Below are 19,809 nucleotides of genomic sequence, written 5' to 3'. Positions count from 1 at the left end.
GGCGCACCTTTGGGGAGTGGGGGTCCTGTCACACCCCGATCGGACCGATCCTCCTGTGCCACGCCCCCCTCGTTAACCTCATGTGGATTCCCAGTGTTTTACAGCTGTTTCTGATTGTTGCCATTAGTCCAGTGTATTTAGTCCGCATTTCCGTTCATTTCCCAGTCTGGTCATTGACGTTACGTGTGTCTTGAAGTGTGTTACCCCCAGCAATAAATCCCTTTTGTGCATATTCACGGGTTCCATCGCCTGCTTCCATGTCAGATCGTGACATGTTAGTTATGTTCAGTTACAGTAAACTGAATTTTTTAAATTGTATTAGCCTATATGATTTGTTACCCAGTTACCTCACGCTTTGACCAAAGCTGAACCAGGACGTTAATAGGATACAATAGGAAGCCTTTATTGTCAGTGTACAGGTAGCAAATACAATATACAGACAAATATATAAAATGTAAAGCCCCCCCCACTCATCAGGATTACATTTCATTACATTTTAAATAGGCAGAAAAACATTGATTTTGCATGTCTGTTCAGTTTGCTGAACCCAGTAACTTATTTTATCTAACATACGTCACAATTCAGACAGAGTAAAAAGAGTTATACTGGTTAAAAAGCAGATATTTTACCTTTTTGCCACAGAGAAGCAGAGACATGTGACACTCTGATAAGATAAAAATGATTCCTCCAGCCCACAGTGAGCTATCCCAGCATGCACAGGGACACTGGGGAGTTATAATAAACATAAAACCCTGGATAGAGGGGTTCAGTGAATGAGGACGTGAAGCTGTACAGGAGGGTCAGTCCATCAGAGGAGACTCTGTGGAAAGACAGAGTACCAGCCGCCCAGTCCAGATACACTCCTACTCTGCAGGAGCCTGAGGGCTTTATGGGTATGACAGTCCGTTTATTATTGTGACAGACAGAGTAACTGTCAGGAGAGCAGAACAGACTCCATGACTTGTCATTGACTCCAAGCCCACAGTCATCACTCTCTCCTTTCCTCTTGATTCCTTTATAAGTCACTCCTATCCAAGCTCCATCTCCACTCCACTCAGCCTCCCAGTAACAGCGACCAGTCAGACTCTCTCTGCACAGAACTTGGCAGAAGTAGTCAAATCTTTTTGGATGATCAGGATATGGCTGTTTTGCCCCCCCTGTCACCTTTTTGTTCCCATCAGACAGAGACAGGTGTCTGTTTGCTGTGTTGGGGTCCAGCGTCAGCTGGCAGGAGTCTGTAGGCAAGAGGAACAGCGATTAATCCCATGACGAAGCCCAGCATCTCCATCATTATCACTGTCACACCTCACACACTCACTAACACAGAACTCGCTCCAATACACACATTTTATTCCCAATATACTCATGTAGCCGCCCGAGTCTGCGGCGCTCCGGCTGCCCCCTGCGCTGTGAGACACGCCGCGCTGAGAGACTCGCTGGGGACCGAACTGCACTTTAGCCTGCGCTCTATTATTCTGTACGATACGTAAAATATGAAAAAGTATTCAAGTATGTGAAATAGCTCAGGAAATGTCGGACGCCGGTGGGAAGACGGGGCAAAATGTTGCGCGTGCTAAATTAATAGCCTTAATTACAGGTAAATAAAATTACAAACAGCATTAATCAAACATGTTAAACCTGAAATTGTACCACAAAGAGTACCACTAGAAGTTAATTTGTCTTTACTTCAAAATAAAAACTTCCTTCAATCCACTTCGGACACATACCGCCCTCCAGCAGCGTTCAGCGCCGACTAGTGATGTGTCTGTCGCGAACGACCCGCTCAAAAGATCCGGATCCTGACCAAGAGACATTTTTATAAAGCAAAACGTCTCCGCGGCTCAGCGCTCCATGCTGCTCTGATTGTGATTGAAGTTTGTGTTAATGGCGTGTGAGCCGCGTGACCAATCATGTGATGAGTCAGACAAGGGGGGGGGGGTGCTGACGGTGTACAGGTACAGAGCACGAGGGAGGGAAAGGAGGAGAGAGAGTGTGGTGCGCGAATAATAGGCAAGATGAGTGATAGTTGGAAACGAAGCGGCATTTTGATGCATTTTAATAGCTATGATAACTCAAAGGCAGAATGCACACTTTGCAAGATGAAGCTGTCATTTCGATCAGGATCCACAAACAACCTTCACAGACACTTAGGAACTGCGCATCCAACAGTTCAAATGGAAGGAAAAAGACAGGTTAGCGTGCCTGCTACTGCCAGAAGCCGGATCAGCCCGTCTAAGCTGAGACACTTAGCCTTTCTGCCCCAAAGGAAATGTTAAAATGTTACACTGTTAGAAAGGTGATAGATAGTTGTTAAAGTGGATAGATACTAAAACTGTTGGATGCTGGTGTTTTACACTTTGTACTTATAATATTTTTTTATTATGATTTGTTATTTATGTTATTTTACTGTTATTAATAGATCAAAGAGAAAAACAGATTTTCCACCAACATAATGTTCAATACACGTGTAGTAGTGTTTGAGATTTTTACATTTAATCTTTTTATACCAAACATAATGTAAAATTATGGTTTTGAGGAAATCATAAGGTTTAGTTCACATATCAATCATGCGTCATAACAGCGCTGAATCTGGCTGAGGCAGAAGTAATAAAATGAAGAGCCGTTTGGGAGCCAGAAGAGCCGGCTCTTCTTGGTGAGCTGAGCCAAATGATCCGACTCACTAAAAAGAGCCGAAATTCCCATCACTAGCGCAGACTGAGGAGACATTCAGTGTCACAGTCAGTTTGGGGAGATTACGGGTGCTGTCTTAGGACAATCCTAACAAATCTCAAAACAGTACTACTACAGAAGTTCCCAGACTCCCATTGTTATTTAAGAAAGGAGTCATCTTTAAACACAAAAAAGAAATGAAAAAAGCAGACACACATCACAATAATTGTGTGAATACTTTCATAAAGTAGTATTAATGATATTAAGCATAAAAGCATGGAAACAAACTTACATTTCTGGATCCCTGGTCTGGTCCTGCACTTTCCTCTGTAGTCCACACTATATCAGAAGCAGAATGATATAGTACTGCTGTATCCATTTATTTAATTGTTGTACTGTACTTTCTCCACATACATGAGCCTATAGGAGGAGCAGACACACATTCTGTACTCACTTCAGTTTCTCCAGTTTACAGCTGGGATCCTCCAGTAAAGCAGAGAGCAGCTTCACTCCTGAGTGTCCTGGGTGATTGTAGCTCAGGTCCAGCTCTCTCAGGTGAGAGGGGTTTGACCACAGAGCTGAAGCCAGGGAAGAACAGCCTCTCTGTGTGACTCTACAGCCTGACAGCCTGCAGAGAGACAGACAATACCTCTTCAATAAATAAAAACACCTCACCACTATGAGTATTACTCTTAAATAAATGTGACGGCTTCAATAAAGATTTCAGTAATTACACATTACAGTGTAGAATACCCAGTAATATTGACCTCAGTATCTCCAGTGTACAGTGTGAATCCCCCAGTCCAGCAGAGAGCAGCTTCACCCCTGAATCCTGCAGGTCATTGTCACTCAGGTCCAGCTCTCTCAGCTGAGAGGAGTTTGATCTGAGAGCTAAAGCCAACACTTCACAGCATGTCTCTGTGAGTCTACAGCTGTTCAGGCTGGAAAAGGAAACGTGTTAAGACATAAATACATACAACACACACAGGTATATCAAATTAAATATAAAAATAAACATTTTTAGTACAATAAGACATGCAGCATATAGCTGAAATATCAGTTATTTTGTTGTTTCCTTGTCCTAGTCAGAAACACAAATAGTTTTTACTTGACACTCCCCAGCCGAGACGAACCTGCTTTTTAATGACCTTACAGGGTGAGTTACCCTGAGACTCTGTAATATATGCATAAGTATTTGTATAAAGCTCTGAGCAGTGCTGGGGCTCAGTGATCAGCACTACAGCCGACCCAGGGGTTCTAGGGTTTTGGGTTCAGTTCCTGCCTCGGATGTGTGTAAGTGTACATGTTTATGGGGGTTTGAATGTCAAGAAGAGCTTAAGTTATTTTAATTATTATGTTTTATATGACGTTTGAATAGCTGACACCATGACTGAAATCCTTATTTTCTGTTTGCTGTAACTGAGAACCTGTTAAATTTCCAAAACACTAATCAGGCAATTATCAATCCTGTCAGGTAGGAATGAAATATTGATGCTTTATTCACCCCCCTGGTAAAATACTGCTGTCGCCTCTCTGATCTTGCTCTCTCTGACACACACATACAGGTCAGAGCTCAGGGTTGGCCAGCATCCAGCCCCCTGAAGCTGGGGGGTAAGGGCCTTGCTCAAGGGTCAAAAACCAGCATCACTCTGCCAGCCAGGTATTTAAACCGGTGACCTTCTGACCACAGACACAGAGTCCAAACCCACTGAACCACACGCCACACTAAGAATGTTAAAAATATATACATATCCTGCAGTATCCAGAATGAAAAAGAATTTCTGGGTGTCCATATTAATACACTCTAATTGTTCTGATAAGATATAAAAGCAGTATCATGAATAACATCTGTACTTCTTTAGCAACAGACATATGTAAGATCATTACATACTAACTTACAGAGCTCTCCTAGATTTCTTGATCACAGGCAGCAGCCTCTGAAGACCTTCATCTGATCTGATGTATTTCTTCAGATCAAACACATCCAGCTCCTTATCTGACATCAGTAACACAAAGGCCAGAGCTGACCACTGTGCAGGTGAGAGGTCTGCTGCTGAAAGGCTTCTTGAACTCAGGAATCTTTGTACTTCCTCTATTAAAGAATTGTCACCCAGTTCATTCAGACAGTGGAACAGGTTGATGGTCCTTTCTGCAGATAAATTATCCTGTATTTTCTCCTTGATGTACTGGGCTGTTTCCATAATGTTATGTGAGCTGGGTCTTGTCTCTCCCAGTAGTTTTTGTAACAGAGATTTACTGGAGTCTGTTGAGAGGCCAAGGAGGAAGCGGAGGTAGAGGTCCAAGTGTCCATTCTTGCTCTTTAATGCCTGATCTACTGCAGTCTTCAGCAGGTCAGCTGATGAGTTTGACAGAAACACATATAAAGCAACGAGATACTCCTGGATGCTCAGATGCACAAAGCAGTACACCTTCTCCTGATACAATCCATATTCCTCCTTAAAGACTTCTGTGCAAACTCCAGAGTAAACTGAAGCTTCAGTGACGTCAATATTATTCCCTATCAGATCTTGCTCATAAAATATGAGATTGCCTTTCTCAAGGTTGTCAAAAGCCAGTTTACCAAGTTTTAAAAGGAATTCCTTGCTGTATTCCTTAAGCTTGGTTTCATAGTTTTTCTTATACTTCTCATTTTTTAAACTTGCCTGAAAGATCAGGAAGTGTGTGTACATTTCAGTCAGAGTCCTTGGAATTTCTCCCTTGTCAGTCTCACTAAAAAGCCTTTCAAGGACAGTGGCTGAAATCCAGCAGAACACAGGTATGTGGCACATGATGAAGAGGCTCCTTGATGATTTCACATGTGTGATAATCCTGCTGGCCAGGCTCTGATCACTAAATTTCTTCCTGAAATACTCCTCCTTTTGGGAATCACTGAACCCTCTTATCTCTGTCACCTGGTGAACACACTCAGGAGGTATCTGATTGGCTGCTGCTGGCCGGGAGGTTATCCAGAGGAGAGCGGATGGAAGCAGATTCCCCTTGATGAGGTTAGTCAACAGCACATCCAGAGACGTTTTCTTTGTTACATCAAACCAGCTCTCATTGTTCTGAAAATCTAGAGGAAGGCGACATTCATCCAGACCATCAAAGATCAACAAAACTTTGTACCTATACAGCTCAAAGGATTCAAGTGATTTCAGTTCTGGGACAAAGTGGTGAAGCAGATCAATCAGACTGTATTCATCCTTAATCAAATTCAAGTCCCGGAAAGGAAGAGCAAATATGAAGTGAATGTCCTGGTTTGCTTCTCCTTCTGCCCAGTCAAGAATAACTTTCTGCACAGAGACTGTCTTCCCGATACCTGCCACCCCTTTAGTGAGTACAGTTCTGATAGGTGTCACACGCCCATGTAAGGGCTTAAATATATCATTGCACTTGACTGTAGTATCTTCTGTTAGCCTTTTCTTGGATGCTGTTTCAATCTGTCTCACTTCATGTTCATCATTGACTCCTCCAGCTCCCCCTTCAGTTATGTAGAGTTCTGTGTAAATCTCTTTGAGAAGTGTTGGCTGTCCTTCCTTAGCTTTCCCTTCAAATACACACTCAAATTTCTGCTTCAGATTACATTTGATTTTGTGCTGACAATGTGACAGAAGATGTCCTGAAATAAAATGGGAGAAAAATGCACAAGCTTTTCAAAAAACATTTTTTACTCATATAAGCCAAAGTAAATCAAATTAAATAAATGATAAACTGAAATGTAATACACATTTTTTCATAAACTCTTTTTCTGTGGCAAATCAAACACACACTCAATGAGGTACAGCTCTTACTCTTCTCCAGCATGTCAGCGAGATCATTTTGCTCCATGGTCCTCAGGATGTACAGTGTGATCTTCAGAGCTCCCTCTCTACCACAGGTCTTCTGCATCTGACCATCACTGTCCAGGTCATTGTCCTCCTCCAGCTGAGGCTCAGAGCATTCTGGGTCATTCTGATCCAGGTACCTTTTGAATTTCATCAGCTCATCCTTCAGAAACGTTTGAGCTTTTTCCTCCAGTAACTGAAATGAACAGTTACAGTTTAATTATTATCACTCCAGGCACCGTATCTTTTTATCACTTCATTTGTGAATTATGCTGCGTTCCATTTCAACTTGTAACTTGGAAATTCGGAGTTCCTGAAGTCGGAATTCCACTTTGTGAAGTCGGGGGAACCTACACAACCTCAACCTCCGAATTCAAAATGGCTGCACCCTTTATCAACAGAAGTTAAAGGTGTAGTTTTACAGTGTTTAGTAGCAGTTATGTATTATTTGTTACTCATTAAATTGGTTGCACACACCGCTTTCTGTGGACATGTTGCTATGGTGTTTTCATGTGCAAAACACAGCGTAATGTGTTGTTCTTAACTGGTATTGCTCACAACAGCTAACAATTAACCTGGCTTGAACTGGGGCCTGTTTCAGAAAGCCGGATTTTTTGCTTAGCCGGTTAACTTGTCAGATTTAAAGTAGTCTGGGCTAAATATAGGTGAATGAAGATGAAGGCCATTTAAACTGGGGCACATTAAATACAAGGAGTTATCTGGCTAAGCAAGAAATCTTGCATTTTGCAACAGGTCCCTGGTATTGCTAAATGTCTTTCTGACTTGCTTTACTGGAACGAGGGTAACTTGGGTGTGACGTCATTCCCAGCTCCAACTTCCGACCTCCGAGGTAAATGGAACGCAGCATTAATGTAAATATCATCTCTTTCACAGGACAAAGTACTTATTGTACATCTGTAGAAGATATATGTCAATTTAGATAAAATTTAAGAAAATATACTGCAGTAATAAATGCAGACCTTGAAGATGGATGATAAGTCTCCTTTATGTGGATGTGAATTACATCTATTCACTCGGTCCCTGTGAATAAAACACAAATATCCAACCATTATATTTTTATTTAAATAGATGTAACTGCCATCCACATTCTGAGCTTATTTCATTAGGGCGGCTTCCTGACATCAGCTTGCTTATGATAGTATAAGAGAAGCAGTGACATTTAGCTATCCAGGGATGGAATTTTTTGGGGGGACAACCCTGACTCCTGCAATTTAGGGGCCCCCAGCTGATCTCGACTTTTAAAAAAAAAAAAACACATAGATCAAATTGTCACACCCGGCTCGCCCGATCCTCGTGTGTGCCACGCCGCCCTCGTTACCTCGTGTTACTTCCGGATTGTAATCACCTGTTGCTTGTTCAGATCAGCCTGTCTTGTGTATTTAGTCCGTGTCTAAGTCAGTATCCCCCAGATCTGTCATTGTGGTGTTATGTTCCTTGCCGTGTGCCTCTGTCTCCCTGCCAATAAACCTCATTTGTCCATATTTATGGCTCCGCTCGCCTGCTTCTCCGCTCGCCAGCTTGCCAACGTAACAGAATGACAGATCTCCCGAAAGAATCACCGTAGCAGGAAGAGGATCCATGGCTAATCCTGCTGCACGAGGTGATGTATTGGCGCGAGCAGCCGGAGGTCCGAGAGGACCCCGGCTTATCGGTCTTAGCCGACCACAGTTGAACCCTCCTACAAGAGGTCACCCCGCGCACAGAACCGCACGCCATTGCAAAGGTGCGCGAGAACCTTCAGCAGCTCATCGGCCAGGTGACGGAGAAGCAGCTCCAGCCGCTCGACTTCGCAGAGGCAACCCCGCCTCCACCTACCTGTCCCGGCCGGCGTAAGAAAAAGAGGCGCAGGGGAAAAGGAGAGGAAGCTGCCCCGACAATCTTCTTGTGGGGCTTGCTATCTCTCCACAGCCTCTCTCCCCGCGGAGTATCAGGAGGAACCCCTCCTGATTAAGCAGCCCCCGGGGATCATCACAGTCGCGCAGCTACCATCGCCACCAGCCTCCATGTTCCAGGGTGGCCACCTGGAATATGTGGGGATCGGATCGTTCTTGGACACTATCCCGCGGGTCCCGCGATCCCTTAAAGGGACCCAGCCTCTCCGGGAAGCGCCAAACCTGGATGCACTGGCTGAAGTGCCCGAATCCCCGCCTGCTGCTGCTGCCACCGCTCTGCCCGCGGCACCGCCCGAGGTGCCTGCGGGGGCGCCCCCTGCTGGCCAAACACCCGAGGTTCCTGCTGAGTCGCCCGAGGTTCTGCCTGCTGCCGCTGCTCTGCCCGCGGCCTTGCCTGCTGGCCACATGCCCGAGGTGCCTGCTGCGGCGCCCCCTGCTGGCCACTGTGGGATTCAATAGAATTATAAAGAACATACAATGAATAGAGGAAAAGGAGAATATAGCTTAAAGCAGGGCATGATGAAAAGGGGGGGGGGTTCATTCTAAAAAATGCAGTTAACTGAAACGAGAACTGACTGGCGTGCCAGCAAGGCAAGGTTACCTAATCGGAACAGATAGGGGGGGCGACAGAGAACATCAGCGGCCCCTACTTATCTTTTAGCCTTCCAGAAGGACAACTACGAGCCGACTAACGAGAGCAAGTGTCAAACATGTGGTTGTCACGTAGACGGAAGGTACCGAGAGAGGGGGTGAGATGCCCAAACGGCTTTAAAAGGGATACAGCTCATACATATGGCTGATTCAGTACGGGCAGGGCCAACAGGTACCTCGGGCGTTCATTACAACTGCCGAGCAGGACCTCGCCTAGGGTGAGTTCTAAGAACACCCGTACAGTAGCTTGGACTCTCGGGAGGGTGGGTGATGCTGGAGATCGGGGGGGTTTCAGCTGGGAGTGGGCCTGTTTGGCTGGGATTGAGTTTGTGGGACGTGCCCTGTTCAGGAGGGACACAACAGTAAGCTGCTCTGAATATAGTCTTATTGTTTTAGAAGTTGTTGATTTATGTATTGGTGGTGTTTGTTGGTATTACATTCGACTAAGATAAGGAGGTGTACTAAGTGTGGGTGGCTGAACCCACATCCGGAGGCAGAAGGGCTGTTAGACAAGGGATTAAAACAGTCAGGACTGATTAAAAATGGACCGCGAGTTAGATCAGGAGCTAGATGACGGGGGATGGCCGCCACCGGAAAAGGCAGTGTGGAAGCCACTAGTAAAGCAGATCCAGGTGGTGAAGGAAGCCATAGAAGGGGCAAGTGGAGAAGGAGATAAAGAGAAGGAGGTAGCTGATGCCGGGGAGCGTATGTGTGGGGCGGTTTGGAGCGCCGGGTGTCGAGTAGAGGATAAGCGCTCACTGGGAGAATTACTGTGGAAAAACGATAGGGATATCCTACGATAGGGATATCCTACGATAGGGATAGTACTTATTGGTATGAGGAACTGTTTGTTGAGCAACTAGAAGGCCGGCAGTGGCAAGTTGCCTCTGAGAACTTATATGTGGGTCCCGAAGGGGTAGCCTCAGCCACACTGCTCACCCCAGAACAGCTGCCCTGGTACATGATGGGACAGGAAGCTGTCCCACATGTCTCTCTGGCCCTCCATCCCAAACACCAGGCCAAGGATTTGGGCCCGATGGTGAAACGGGCCAGAGAAACTGAGGACTGGGTACAGACCCAGATCCCACAGGTCTCCTTCTCGCCCTCCTGCAGTACCTATCGCATACAGGTCACAACACAGGACACAGCCCTCCTGCAACATGAGCAGATAGCTAGAGATCACGGGTGTGAAAAGATGGACCACACAAATGCGGCGGCCCTTCTGGCATCTCTGCCAGTCTCGCTGTGGTCCACCAGCCCCACAGATGTAAGTCTAATATCCTGCACGCCAGTGCAGTTCCAACTTCGATCAGGGGAGGGTCCCCTCTGGCTCAGACAGTACCCGCACAAGCCGGCGGCAGAGGAAGGTTTAGCTGAGACTATAGAGGGTCTCTTGCGGGCCGGGGTGTTAGAGCCCTCCACGCCTCAGTGGAACACCCCCATCCTCCCAGTGGCAAAACCCGGCTCGGGCAAATATCGGATGGCCCATGACTTGTGCGCCATAAACAACCTCCTGCTGACCCCTACTGTTCCAGTTCCGAACCCATATGTTGCCCTAACTAATCTGACCCCGCAACAAAAATGGTTCACATGCATTGATCTAGCAAATGCTTTTTTCTGTTTGCCCCTAGCAGAGGAGTGTAGGGACATATTCTCCTTCACTTACAGGGGCTGCCAGCTGCAGTACACCCGCCTGCCTCAAGGGTTCGCCCCTTTCTCCAGGTATCTTTAACCAGGTCCTGAAGCAGGCTTTGCAGGGGTGTCCTCTCCTGGACGGTGTCACCCTCGTCCAATACGTGGACGATCTTTTGATCGCGGCCCCAACAGCGGAGGCGGCCCTACAGGCCACCCAGTCAGTGTTGCGCCTTCTGTCAGAAAAAGGCTTTAAGGTCAGTAAAGACAAATCGCAGATTGCTAGGACAGCAGTGACCTTCCTAGGACGAGTGTTGTCGGGGGCAGGAACAGGCCTCTCCCCAGCTCATCGGTCGGCTATCTTGCATTACCCAAAGCCCATCACGGTAAAAGACATGTTATCTTTCCTAGGGCTCACAGGTTACAGTCGCACCTACATTCCAGATTACACGGGACTTACACAGCCCCTGAGGGCGCTTGTCCGAGAACACGGCCTACGTAACCTCAGGGCGCCCCTTAACTGGGACCAAGCATCTGAGGAGGCGTTTATCACCTTAAAGCAGAGGCTAGCACAGGCCGCGGACCTAGCCCTCCCAGATTACTCTCTCCCGTTTCACTTGGATGTTTCGGAAACAGGAGAGGTCGTCAACGGCATCCTGTTTCAGAAAAAAGGGGGAGAGAGGAGAGTGCTGATGTACGTCAGCGTAAAACTCGATACTACAGAAAAAAGACACCCCGCATGCACAAGGCACGTGGCGGGAGTGGCCAAAATTATTCAGAAAACAGCACAAATAGTGATGGGACATCCGCTGCACATTCTGACCTCGCACAGTGTGGTGGCTTATGTGAATTCACAGACGTTTACCATGACGTCACTCAGGCAACAGAGACTTAGTAAAATACTAGAGGCACCTAATCTGAATTTTTCTCACGAAGGGATCAACATGGCAGACCACATGAGCGGGGGAGAACCACATGAGTGTGAGTACCGAGTTCAGAAGGAAGAGAACGTCCGACCAGACTTAGGGGCAGGAAAAATAGAGGAAACAGAGGATTGTTTCACAGATGGGTGTTGTTTTAGAACAGACACAGGAGGTTTGCAGGCAGGGTATGCAGTGATGGCCAGACAAGGCCAGGATTATGTAACCTAGAAGGCAGAAAGACTGGGGGGAGCCCAGTCAGCCCAGAGAGCCGAGGTGATAGCGGTTATCGAGGCCCTGAAATTAGCAGAAGGAAAAGAAGTTACAATATACTCAGACTCAGCATATGCTGTAGGTACAGTGCATGTGGAACTCAGCCAATGGCTGAGTGCAGGATACTTGACCGCGGGAAACAAGCCAATAAAACACGAAGCAGAAATGAGGGAACTGGCAAAGGCCTTGATGCTTCCCAAAAAAGTGGCAGTGGTCAAGTGCAAAGGACATGAAGGGTCAGGAACAATGGTAGCGTAAGGAAATCAGGCCACAGATGAGGAAGCAAAGAGGGTCGCAGGGTACGTGCTGTCCAAACAGATGGTCACGGTAGAGGAGGAAGTTCACCCAAATTACCGACTGACCCTAGAGAAAGTTAAGCACGAACAGGACAAGGCCTCCCCGGAGGAAAAGACAATATGGAGAGAAAAAGGGGGGCACAAGAAGGAGGGGCTATGGCAGAGTAAGGAAGGGAAGCCAGCCCTTCCCCCAGGCCTTCGCCAGACAATCTTGGCAGAAGCCCACGGGGTGGGTCATGCAGGGGTGAGACAAATGTTAGAGAATCTGACAAGCTGGTGGCATCCATTTATGAAAGAGATGGTGGGGGGATATGTACGGAGTTGCGCTACCTGTACCTTGTATAACTCGCGACCCACAGTCAAGCCTGAGAAAGGGCAGTTTCCAATGTGTACCAGGTCAGGGGAAGAAATCATTATAGATTATACAGACATGGTGATTCCAGTGAGAGGGTTCAGATGTTGATGTGTGTGGACGCATTCTCAGGGTGGCCAGAAGCATAGCCCACAAAGAAGGAGGATGGGGTATCCGTAATAAAGTTTCTGATTAATCAGTATATACCACGACATGGGTTTCCCAACAGGATTCGGTCAGACAATGGGTCCCACTTTAAGAACGAGGACCTCCGGACGGTGGAGAAAGCGTTGGGATTGAGACATGCGTTTGGAACTATGTATCATCCGCAGTCCCAGGAAAAAGTGGAGTGAATGAACCAAACAATAAAACAAACATTGGCAAAAATCTGTGCGCAGACCAAAATGAATTGGGTTGACGCTTTACCACTGGCAATGATGTCAGTGAGGTGTTCCATAAACAGGGGGACCGGGTTCACCCCCTTTGAGCTCCAGACAGGCAGGCAGTTCCCAGGACCCCAGAAAGGGTTAACCTGGACCCCCGACGAGGAGGGGGAGCAAAATCCTAGGGCATATTATGATTGTTTGCAAGGTCTCGTTGCAGATTTCTCTAAACAGACCCAGGAGGCGAGACCAGAGAACCATCCAGCCAAACCGCACACGGCGGAGTGGGTCCTCCTGAAAGTCATCAAACGGAAGTGGTCAGAGCCCAGGTGGACGGGCCCCTTCCAGGTCACTGAGAGGACGTCACACGCGGTTCGTCTGAAAGGCAAAGGCGACACGTGGTTTCACTGGAGCCAGTGCGTGGCTGCGGAGGACCCAGGGAGAACCACGGCAGAGATCCAGGAGGCTCTGAGGGAAGGAATCCAGAGCGTCAGTTCGGCTGAACAAGACGCAACTCAGGTCTCAACAGAAGGGGCAGAATAATCCCCTGACCTGAGCAACCAGAGCAGGGTAGTCCACCCCTGCTCCAACGACCAGAAAGAACAAAAGCACCTCATCCACCGCCAGACAACACTAGGACCAGGATGAAGATCAAGATAAAAAGGGGAATGTTGGGGGAAACAAGTGTGTTATGTGTGAGGCTTAAAATGCTTAAAGTGTTAATGATTAGTGGTTTGTGAGCCATGCCAGCCATGGACCCCGAAGGGGGGCCGCGCCTGTGGCGGGCTGGGAGTGGAATTTCCCTGAAGCTCAGGGTTTTTGCCCTCCTTCCTAGGCTGGATGGACAGGATTGTGTATAGAACTCTTTGGAGTCCTAAAGAGGGGAGTGTGCGCTATGTATGGGGAAGTATGCTGTACTTACATTCATAATAACACAGCACCAGATGGCTCAGTGACCAGGGCACTCGAGGGTCTCCGGACCCTCTCCAAAACGATGCATGCACACTCCGGGATCAGTAACATAATAATAATAATAATAATAATAATAATAGATTTAATTTATAACGCACTTTACATTTAAAATAAATCTCAAAGTGCCACAAAATGAGTCATCCTAAAAAAGTGAAAAAAAAACACATATTAAAACAACAATTAAAACAAGCAAGTCAATCAATAATTAAGAAACCTACAAAATTAATTAAAATCCATAAGGTCTATTAAAAAGAAATGTCTTAAGTCCTTTTTTAAAATTTTCAATAGTCTGTGGGGCCCTCAAATGGTCTGGGAGGGTGTTCCATAGACGCGGGGCGGCAGAACAGAAGGCCCGATCACCCATGGTGCTAAATTTGGTCCTAGGAAGTAGGAGACGATTTGCATTTGTAGATCGTCGAGACCGTGTTGAGGTTAGGGGGGTAAGTAGTTCTTTTAAGTAAAGGGGGGCATTTCCATGGATGCATTGGTGAGTGATAAGGGAAACCTTGTACTGTATTCAATCCTTGCAGAAATGGGAAGCCAGTGCAGTGATTGAAGAATGGGTGTAATGTGTTCATATTTTCGAACTCTCATCAGAATCCTTGCTGCACTGTGGAGTCTTTGAAGATGTTTGTTGGGCATTCCAATGACAAGTGCATTGCAGTAGTCGATTCTGGAGGAGATAAAGCCGTGAACCAGTTTTTCAGCATCTGGCAAGGTGAGAGTAGGACGAAGTTTTGCAATATTTCTGAGGTGGTGGAATGCAGAGATGTCAAGATCTTGCAGAGATGTTTAACATGAGCTTCAAAAGTGAGTTGAGGATCAAGTCTAACACCAAGGTTGATGACTGAAGAGGCAAGGGAAATGTCATGACCGGAGACCGTAATACTCGGTATGGAGGCTGACTGAAGCTGATGCGGGGTACCAACCAAGATTGCTTCAGTTTTAGAGCAGTTTAACTGGAGAAAGTTTTGTTTCATCAACACACTGATCTCCTCAAGACAGATGCTGAGTTTCGATGAAGATGATGCTGCAGAGGAGTATTTCTCAGTTTTCATGAAAAGCTGTGTGTCATCAGCATAACAGTGAAATGAAATTCCATAGCGGCTAATGATTTGGCCAAGAGGGAGCATGTATAAAGTGAAAAGGATGGGGCCGAGAACTGTCCCCTGGGGGACTCCACAGGTCACAGTGTGCGTCCGGGACCTTGCTTTTCCAAGGGAAATATACTCTGTTCTGTCTGTAAGATAAGATTGAAAGCAAGACTTGGCAGTGTCAGTTAGTCCAATGGTGTGATGTAACCGATTGAGGAGTATATCATGGTCAATGGTGTCGAATGCAGCAGATAAATCAAGAAGAACGAGTAGAGAAGGTGAGCCAGCATCAGCCGTCATCAGCAAGTCATTTGTGACTCTAATTAAAGCTGTTTCTGTGCTATGGGCAGAGCGAAAACCAGACTGAAATTTTTCAAAGAGGTTGTTGTATTGTTGTATGTAACATATGGGATGCTTGGCTGACCTCGGCGTTCGGACAGTGGAAAGGCTTAATGGGCTCGCTTTTATTATCCTTTGCTACTTTTGCTGCGATTTTAGTTACGTGCGAGTGTAAGTGTTTAGTACGTGCGGAGATCAACAAGCCTCTTTTATGACGTTGAAGTTGGACAAGATTTTGTTGTCCGAGTTGCCCTTGTGACGTAATTTCAACATGTTGACTTGGTTTGTTTGTAGTTTGTTTACCGTTCAAAAAAAGAATATCGCTGTGAATGTCCTAAAATATTTTATAAAACTTTTAATGTGGTTTGACTAGTTTGTGTTTCTTGCTTGTCTCTCGGAAAAATCTCCATTTCTCCATTTTCTCCATTTGGAAAACTCCAAATCTGCTACAATATAAAGCAACAACACACAGCAACATGTTCATGGAGGCAGCCATGTTTGTTCTGAGATGTAGGTATCTCGAACGGGAGATTGTCGGACGTGATGTCACTCAACTCGGAATTTCCGAGTTCCGAGAGAAAAACGAACGCACCATTAGTTACACGCATGACGTTTGTATCCCAGGCAGTTCCGATGCGTAATCTGCTATTTCTCCCGAATATCACGTAAAGCAATGAGAACTGGTTTTCAATTTATTTACCTGGTAAAATAAAGTTTATATAAATGGCATAAATGCTCTAATAGTACACGTAAGTTAGTGGTTTATTTATTGGTAGTTACTGTATTGTTGCGCTGCTTTATTTGGTTAATCGTCCAGTCTGTGAAGAAGGCATTCAAGTAAGAATTGCACTGTAGTCTGTACATGACAATAAAAACTTTGAATTCGGTCCATGTTTATTTTTATTATTACTCTGTATTCGTTAATTTGTTCGTGAATAGCAAACTTTTAGGTTGTAACATTTGTACAACTATCACATAACTTTTTGGTGAGCAGTGGCTAACAAAATAATATAAAGTACAGTGTAATCCTGTACCTGAGACAGTATTTTCAATAAAATAGTATTATTACCAACAAGCGCTGCTACTATAGCAAATGCGAGGCTGATACTGAAGCGTTACCTTTTGTTTCCGCTCATAGACGGCACGTACAATTTATATTAGGTCAGCGTGCACGGTTCGGTTTCTGATATTTAGATCCAGTTCTAGGTCAAAGTGGTTTGTTCGAATTTAAAAAAGTTCGAGTTCTAGTGAGTTCGAGAACCGAGGTACTATAGTGTGTGTTCGTGTGTGTGTCCGTGTGTGTCCGTGTGTGTGTGTATATATATATATATATATATATATATATATATATTCTGTGTATAAAATTCTGTTATAATGGACTCGCATATAATGGAATTTCACTTAAAATGGGCCGCTTTTAGCTGTAGTTTTGTTCGGCTATAACGGACATACAGGCTCCGCCTACAAGGCGTGTGGCGCTGATATCCAGCGCAGATACGTAGTCAGGATTATTAATAGTCACGCATCTGGTCAGGTGAAGTTGGATTACAACATGTACAATATAACAATCTATACCACAAGTGTGTCTGCTGGGGTGTGGCATGAGTAAATAGTGTCCTGTAGTTGTATTCTGGACATACAGCAACTCTGGATATAACGGACTGTTTTGCCAGGTCCATTGAAGTCCATTAAAACTAGATTTTACTGTATTAAATAAACATTAATCTGACACAGGAAATGAAACACTGCATTCAGTAAGTACAATGAACACTACTTCCGCCTTTAATTTGTCGGTCACTTTTTGCCAGCCGTCTTTTCTAGTTTGGGCTGCTTTTGCCGTGTTACTCCTTGTGCATATTAGTTCTTGAAATTATTCATATTCTTATTTTCTGCTCTGTGTTTTGTTGTAAATAAACCCCTGTCATCTTGGAGCCGCACTGTGGATTGTCATCCTTTCCTCGCCTGCACCATCCCCCGATCCCATAACAACTACCTAATTAGTAACAGGCACTGTTCCATTAAACATGCTCAAACTGAAGCCTCGGTCTGAACAGAGCTAATGAGCCCATGAGAATCTATTTATTATCAAAGCAGAAACATCCATCCCAGAAGAAGACAATCTATTGTCCTGTCATGGGGGGCAGTGTGTGACTCAGTGGGCTAAGCCTGTGTGCCTGTAATCACAAGGTTGCCGGCTCAAACCCAGCCTCAGCCTGTTTGTGGGTCATTGAGCAAGTCCCTTTGTTGTCCCCATGTGGGACAATAAAGGTTTATTATTATTATTATTAATCAATATAGAGCAGTAGCTTTTTCCAGTTGCATGCTGAGGATTGACATTTAAAATGCACTTTTCAATCTACCTTCTAATTCCAGCTTGGAAGAAGTCAGTCTTTACAGTAATCCTCATCCTTTTACCTCAGATGTGATTTATACTGCACAGAAGACAGACAAAACTTCTGTTTACATTTTCAAAGACAATGGGATTTGCAAAAGTAAAAATATTGAAAGTTGAAGTTTTTTTTCTTGTAGCTCGTGTTTGCCTGTATATCTTTTGACTGAGAGTCTGAGTGTTTTAAACAATGTTTAAATGTATATTTACCTTTGACCTGTAGGAAAAGGTCCCTCTCTGAAGCTCATTGGTGGGTCCATTGACCTGTCACTCTTCATGGAAACACAGCTGGGTACAGGTGAGCCTGCTCTCTCCATCAGGACACTGTGGACAGTGAGAGGAAAGATCCTCATTATATAAATATAATCCATATAACGTGGACAGAGTCACATTAAATCTTCAGCTGTTTAACCTTTTGCTCTTCATGTACTTTGATATGCTGTGAAGCTCTTGATGCAAACATGCTTGTCTACATTTAGCTTTAATGTGAAATAAAGTGTCTCACCTAAAATGGAGATCCCAATGTGAAAGGTTTAGTATCATTGTAACAGCCTCCGTTGCTATACTTGCCTGTTGTTGCTTGATATTACATAAATTTAGCCTTAAATAGGGTTCTCCACAATAAACTTTAAACCAAGTTACCAATAAAATTTTTGCCGACCGGCTACTGGACTGAATACCGATAACATGTTATGAATGGGGGGGGGGGGGGTGCAAAGACAGAAAATATAAACTTTATTTGATCATATTCAGAAATCCACCTCACGCCACGGACATGTGAAAAATTGGAGAATCAGCGCCAGGTGGCAGCAGAGGACGACATCCAGGGAGTACAATTAAATGTAAATTCTTGAAGGAAATTACATTTCATAAATTTAATAAACGATAAACATAAATCATCTACCCCACGGACCTGAATCAGTTAGGTCTCGAGGAAGTGAATTACGTTAAGACTGATTTCTCGCTCTTTCGAGAATGCTGGAACGTTTATTTTTTATTACCGTGTGTAAAGCAGTACAAACACACAGGTTCTGTCTTACCTCTCAGTTCTCTTTGTTTTACACTCCACAGGGGGGGTCATTTCAGAAGCAGCTCCCCCCATTTTTGTGCCGATCTAGACCAGATAACTGATGCTGGGGCCCCTAAAGAACACGAAGTGTAAATAGTGACATACATGCATAATATCTAGTAGCTACTTCATGCAACGGGTGCGGCCGCTATATATAGCTGTGTTTTTATATGTATACATACATACATATATATACACACACACATATGTATGTCTGAGGTCTCCCAGGACTGGTTTGAGAAACAATATATTTTATTTTATTATAAGTTTTAGTCTTTTGACTAAAATCTTACCTTGCAATACAAAATCTTATCCGCGTTTCTTGACAAAATGGAGAGCCCAGCATTAAAGTATTTTCACTTTCATTTACAAACAGGAAATGCTGCGTATCAAACGCGGAAGCGGTCTAAGCAGAAATGGACACGGACTCAGTGGCCCGGCGTAGGATTTTTGGGGATATTATCCATGTGACTTAATAACCAGTAACAATAAGAGAAAGGGGACAAGCTCCCGCCGCCACCTAATTCTGTCATGACGCACATTTTGCGTTATACTTGTACATATAAAACGCGGTTCTGCAGTGACACTTAAATCAATAACAGGGACATTCTAAAATGCTTAACGTGAAAAAGCTTAATGTGGTTTAATGTACCAAAACAGCAACCAATAGTCACCAAATTTCTCACCGACATATCTGGTCATAAAGACTTTCACCTTTTCCTTGCAGCCACTTCAGATTAATATTTAATTAGTGCCATTCCTAATAGTTATATATATGTATACACACACACACACACATATATATATATATATATATATATATATATACATATATATATAACAGTAATTATATATACATTATACATATATACAAGAATATTACAACAATTGTCATAGTTATATTCTTAACATTCATCCACAACAGCCACTCTCAAGGTTCACCTCTCAACAGTCAATTTAAAGACTATATTAAATATCTATTTTATTAGCAGACCACCATCATAGCCTATATAATATATTTTGCAATTAAAT

At 44.6% G+C, this 19,809-nt stretch overlaps 1 protein-coding gene across 2 annotated transcripts; it reads right to left on the bottom strand.

Annotated features, from left to right (window-relative positions):
* Positions 1-382: 382 nt before the first annotated feature.
* LOC111845459 (NLR family CARD domain-containing protein 3-like) lies at positions 383-19,142 on the bottom strand. Of its 2 annotated transcripts, XM_072710728.1 has the most exons (11): positions 19,071-19,142; positions 18,749-18,850; positions 17,919-18,032; positions 17,680-17,751; positions 7,475-7,535; positions 6,462-6,690; positions 4,570-6,289; positions 3,438-3,611; positions 3,125-3,298; positions 2,963-3,009; positions 383-1,235 (listed from the first exon to the last, which is right to left on the bottom strand). In XM_072710728.1, the coding sequence occupies exons 4-11, from the start codon at positions 17,724-17,726 to the stop codon at positions 703-705; spliced, it is 2,985 nt and encodes a 994-aa protein (XP_072566829.1). In that variant the 5' UTR covers positions 17,727-17,751; positions 17,919-18,032; positions 18,749-18,850; positions 19,071-19,142; the 3' UTR covers positions 383-702. The 2 variants fall into 2 exon arrangements, with proteins under 2 accessions (XP_072566829.1, XP_072566828.1); XM_072710727.1 differs by lacking the exon at positions 17,680-17,751.
* Positions 19,143-19,809: the final 667 nt, after the last annotated feature.

The sequence above is a fragment of the Paramormyrops kingsleyae genome, chromosome 4, assembly GCF_048594095.1.
Source record: "Paramormyrops kingsleyae isolate MSU_618 chromosome 4, PKINGS_0.4, whole genome shotgun sequence".
NCBI lineage: Eukaryota > Metazoa > Chordata > Actinopteri > Osteoglossiformes > Mormyridae > Paramormyrops > Paramormyrops kingsleyae.
This window is presented reverse-complemented; position numbering and strand designations above follow the sequence as displayed.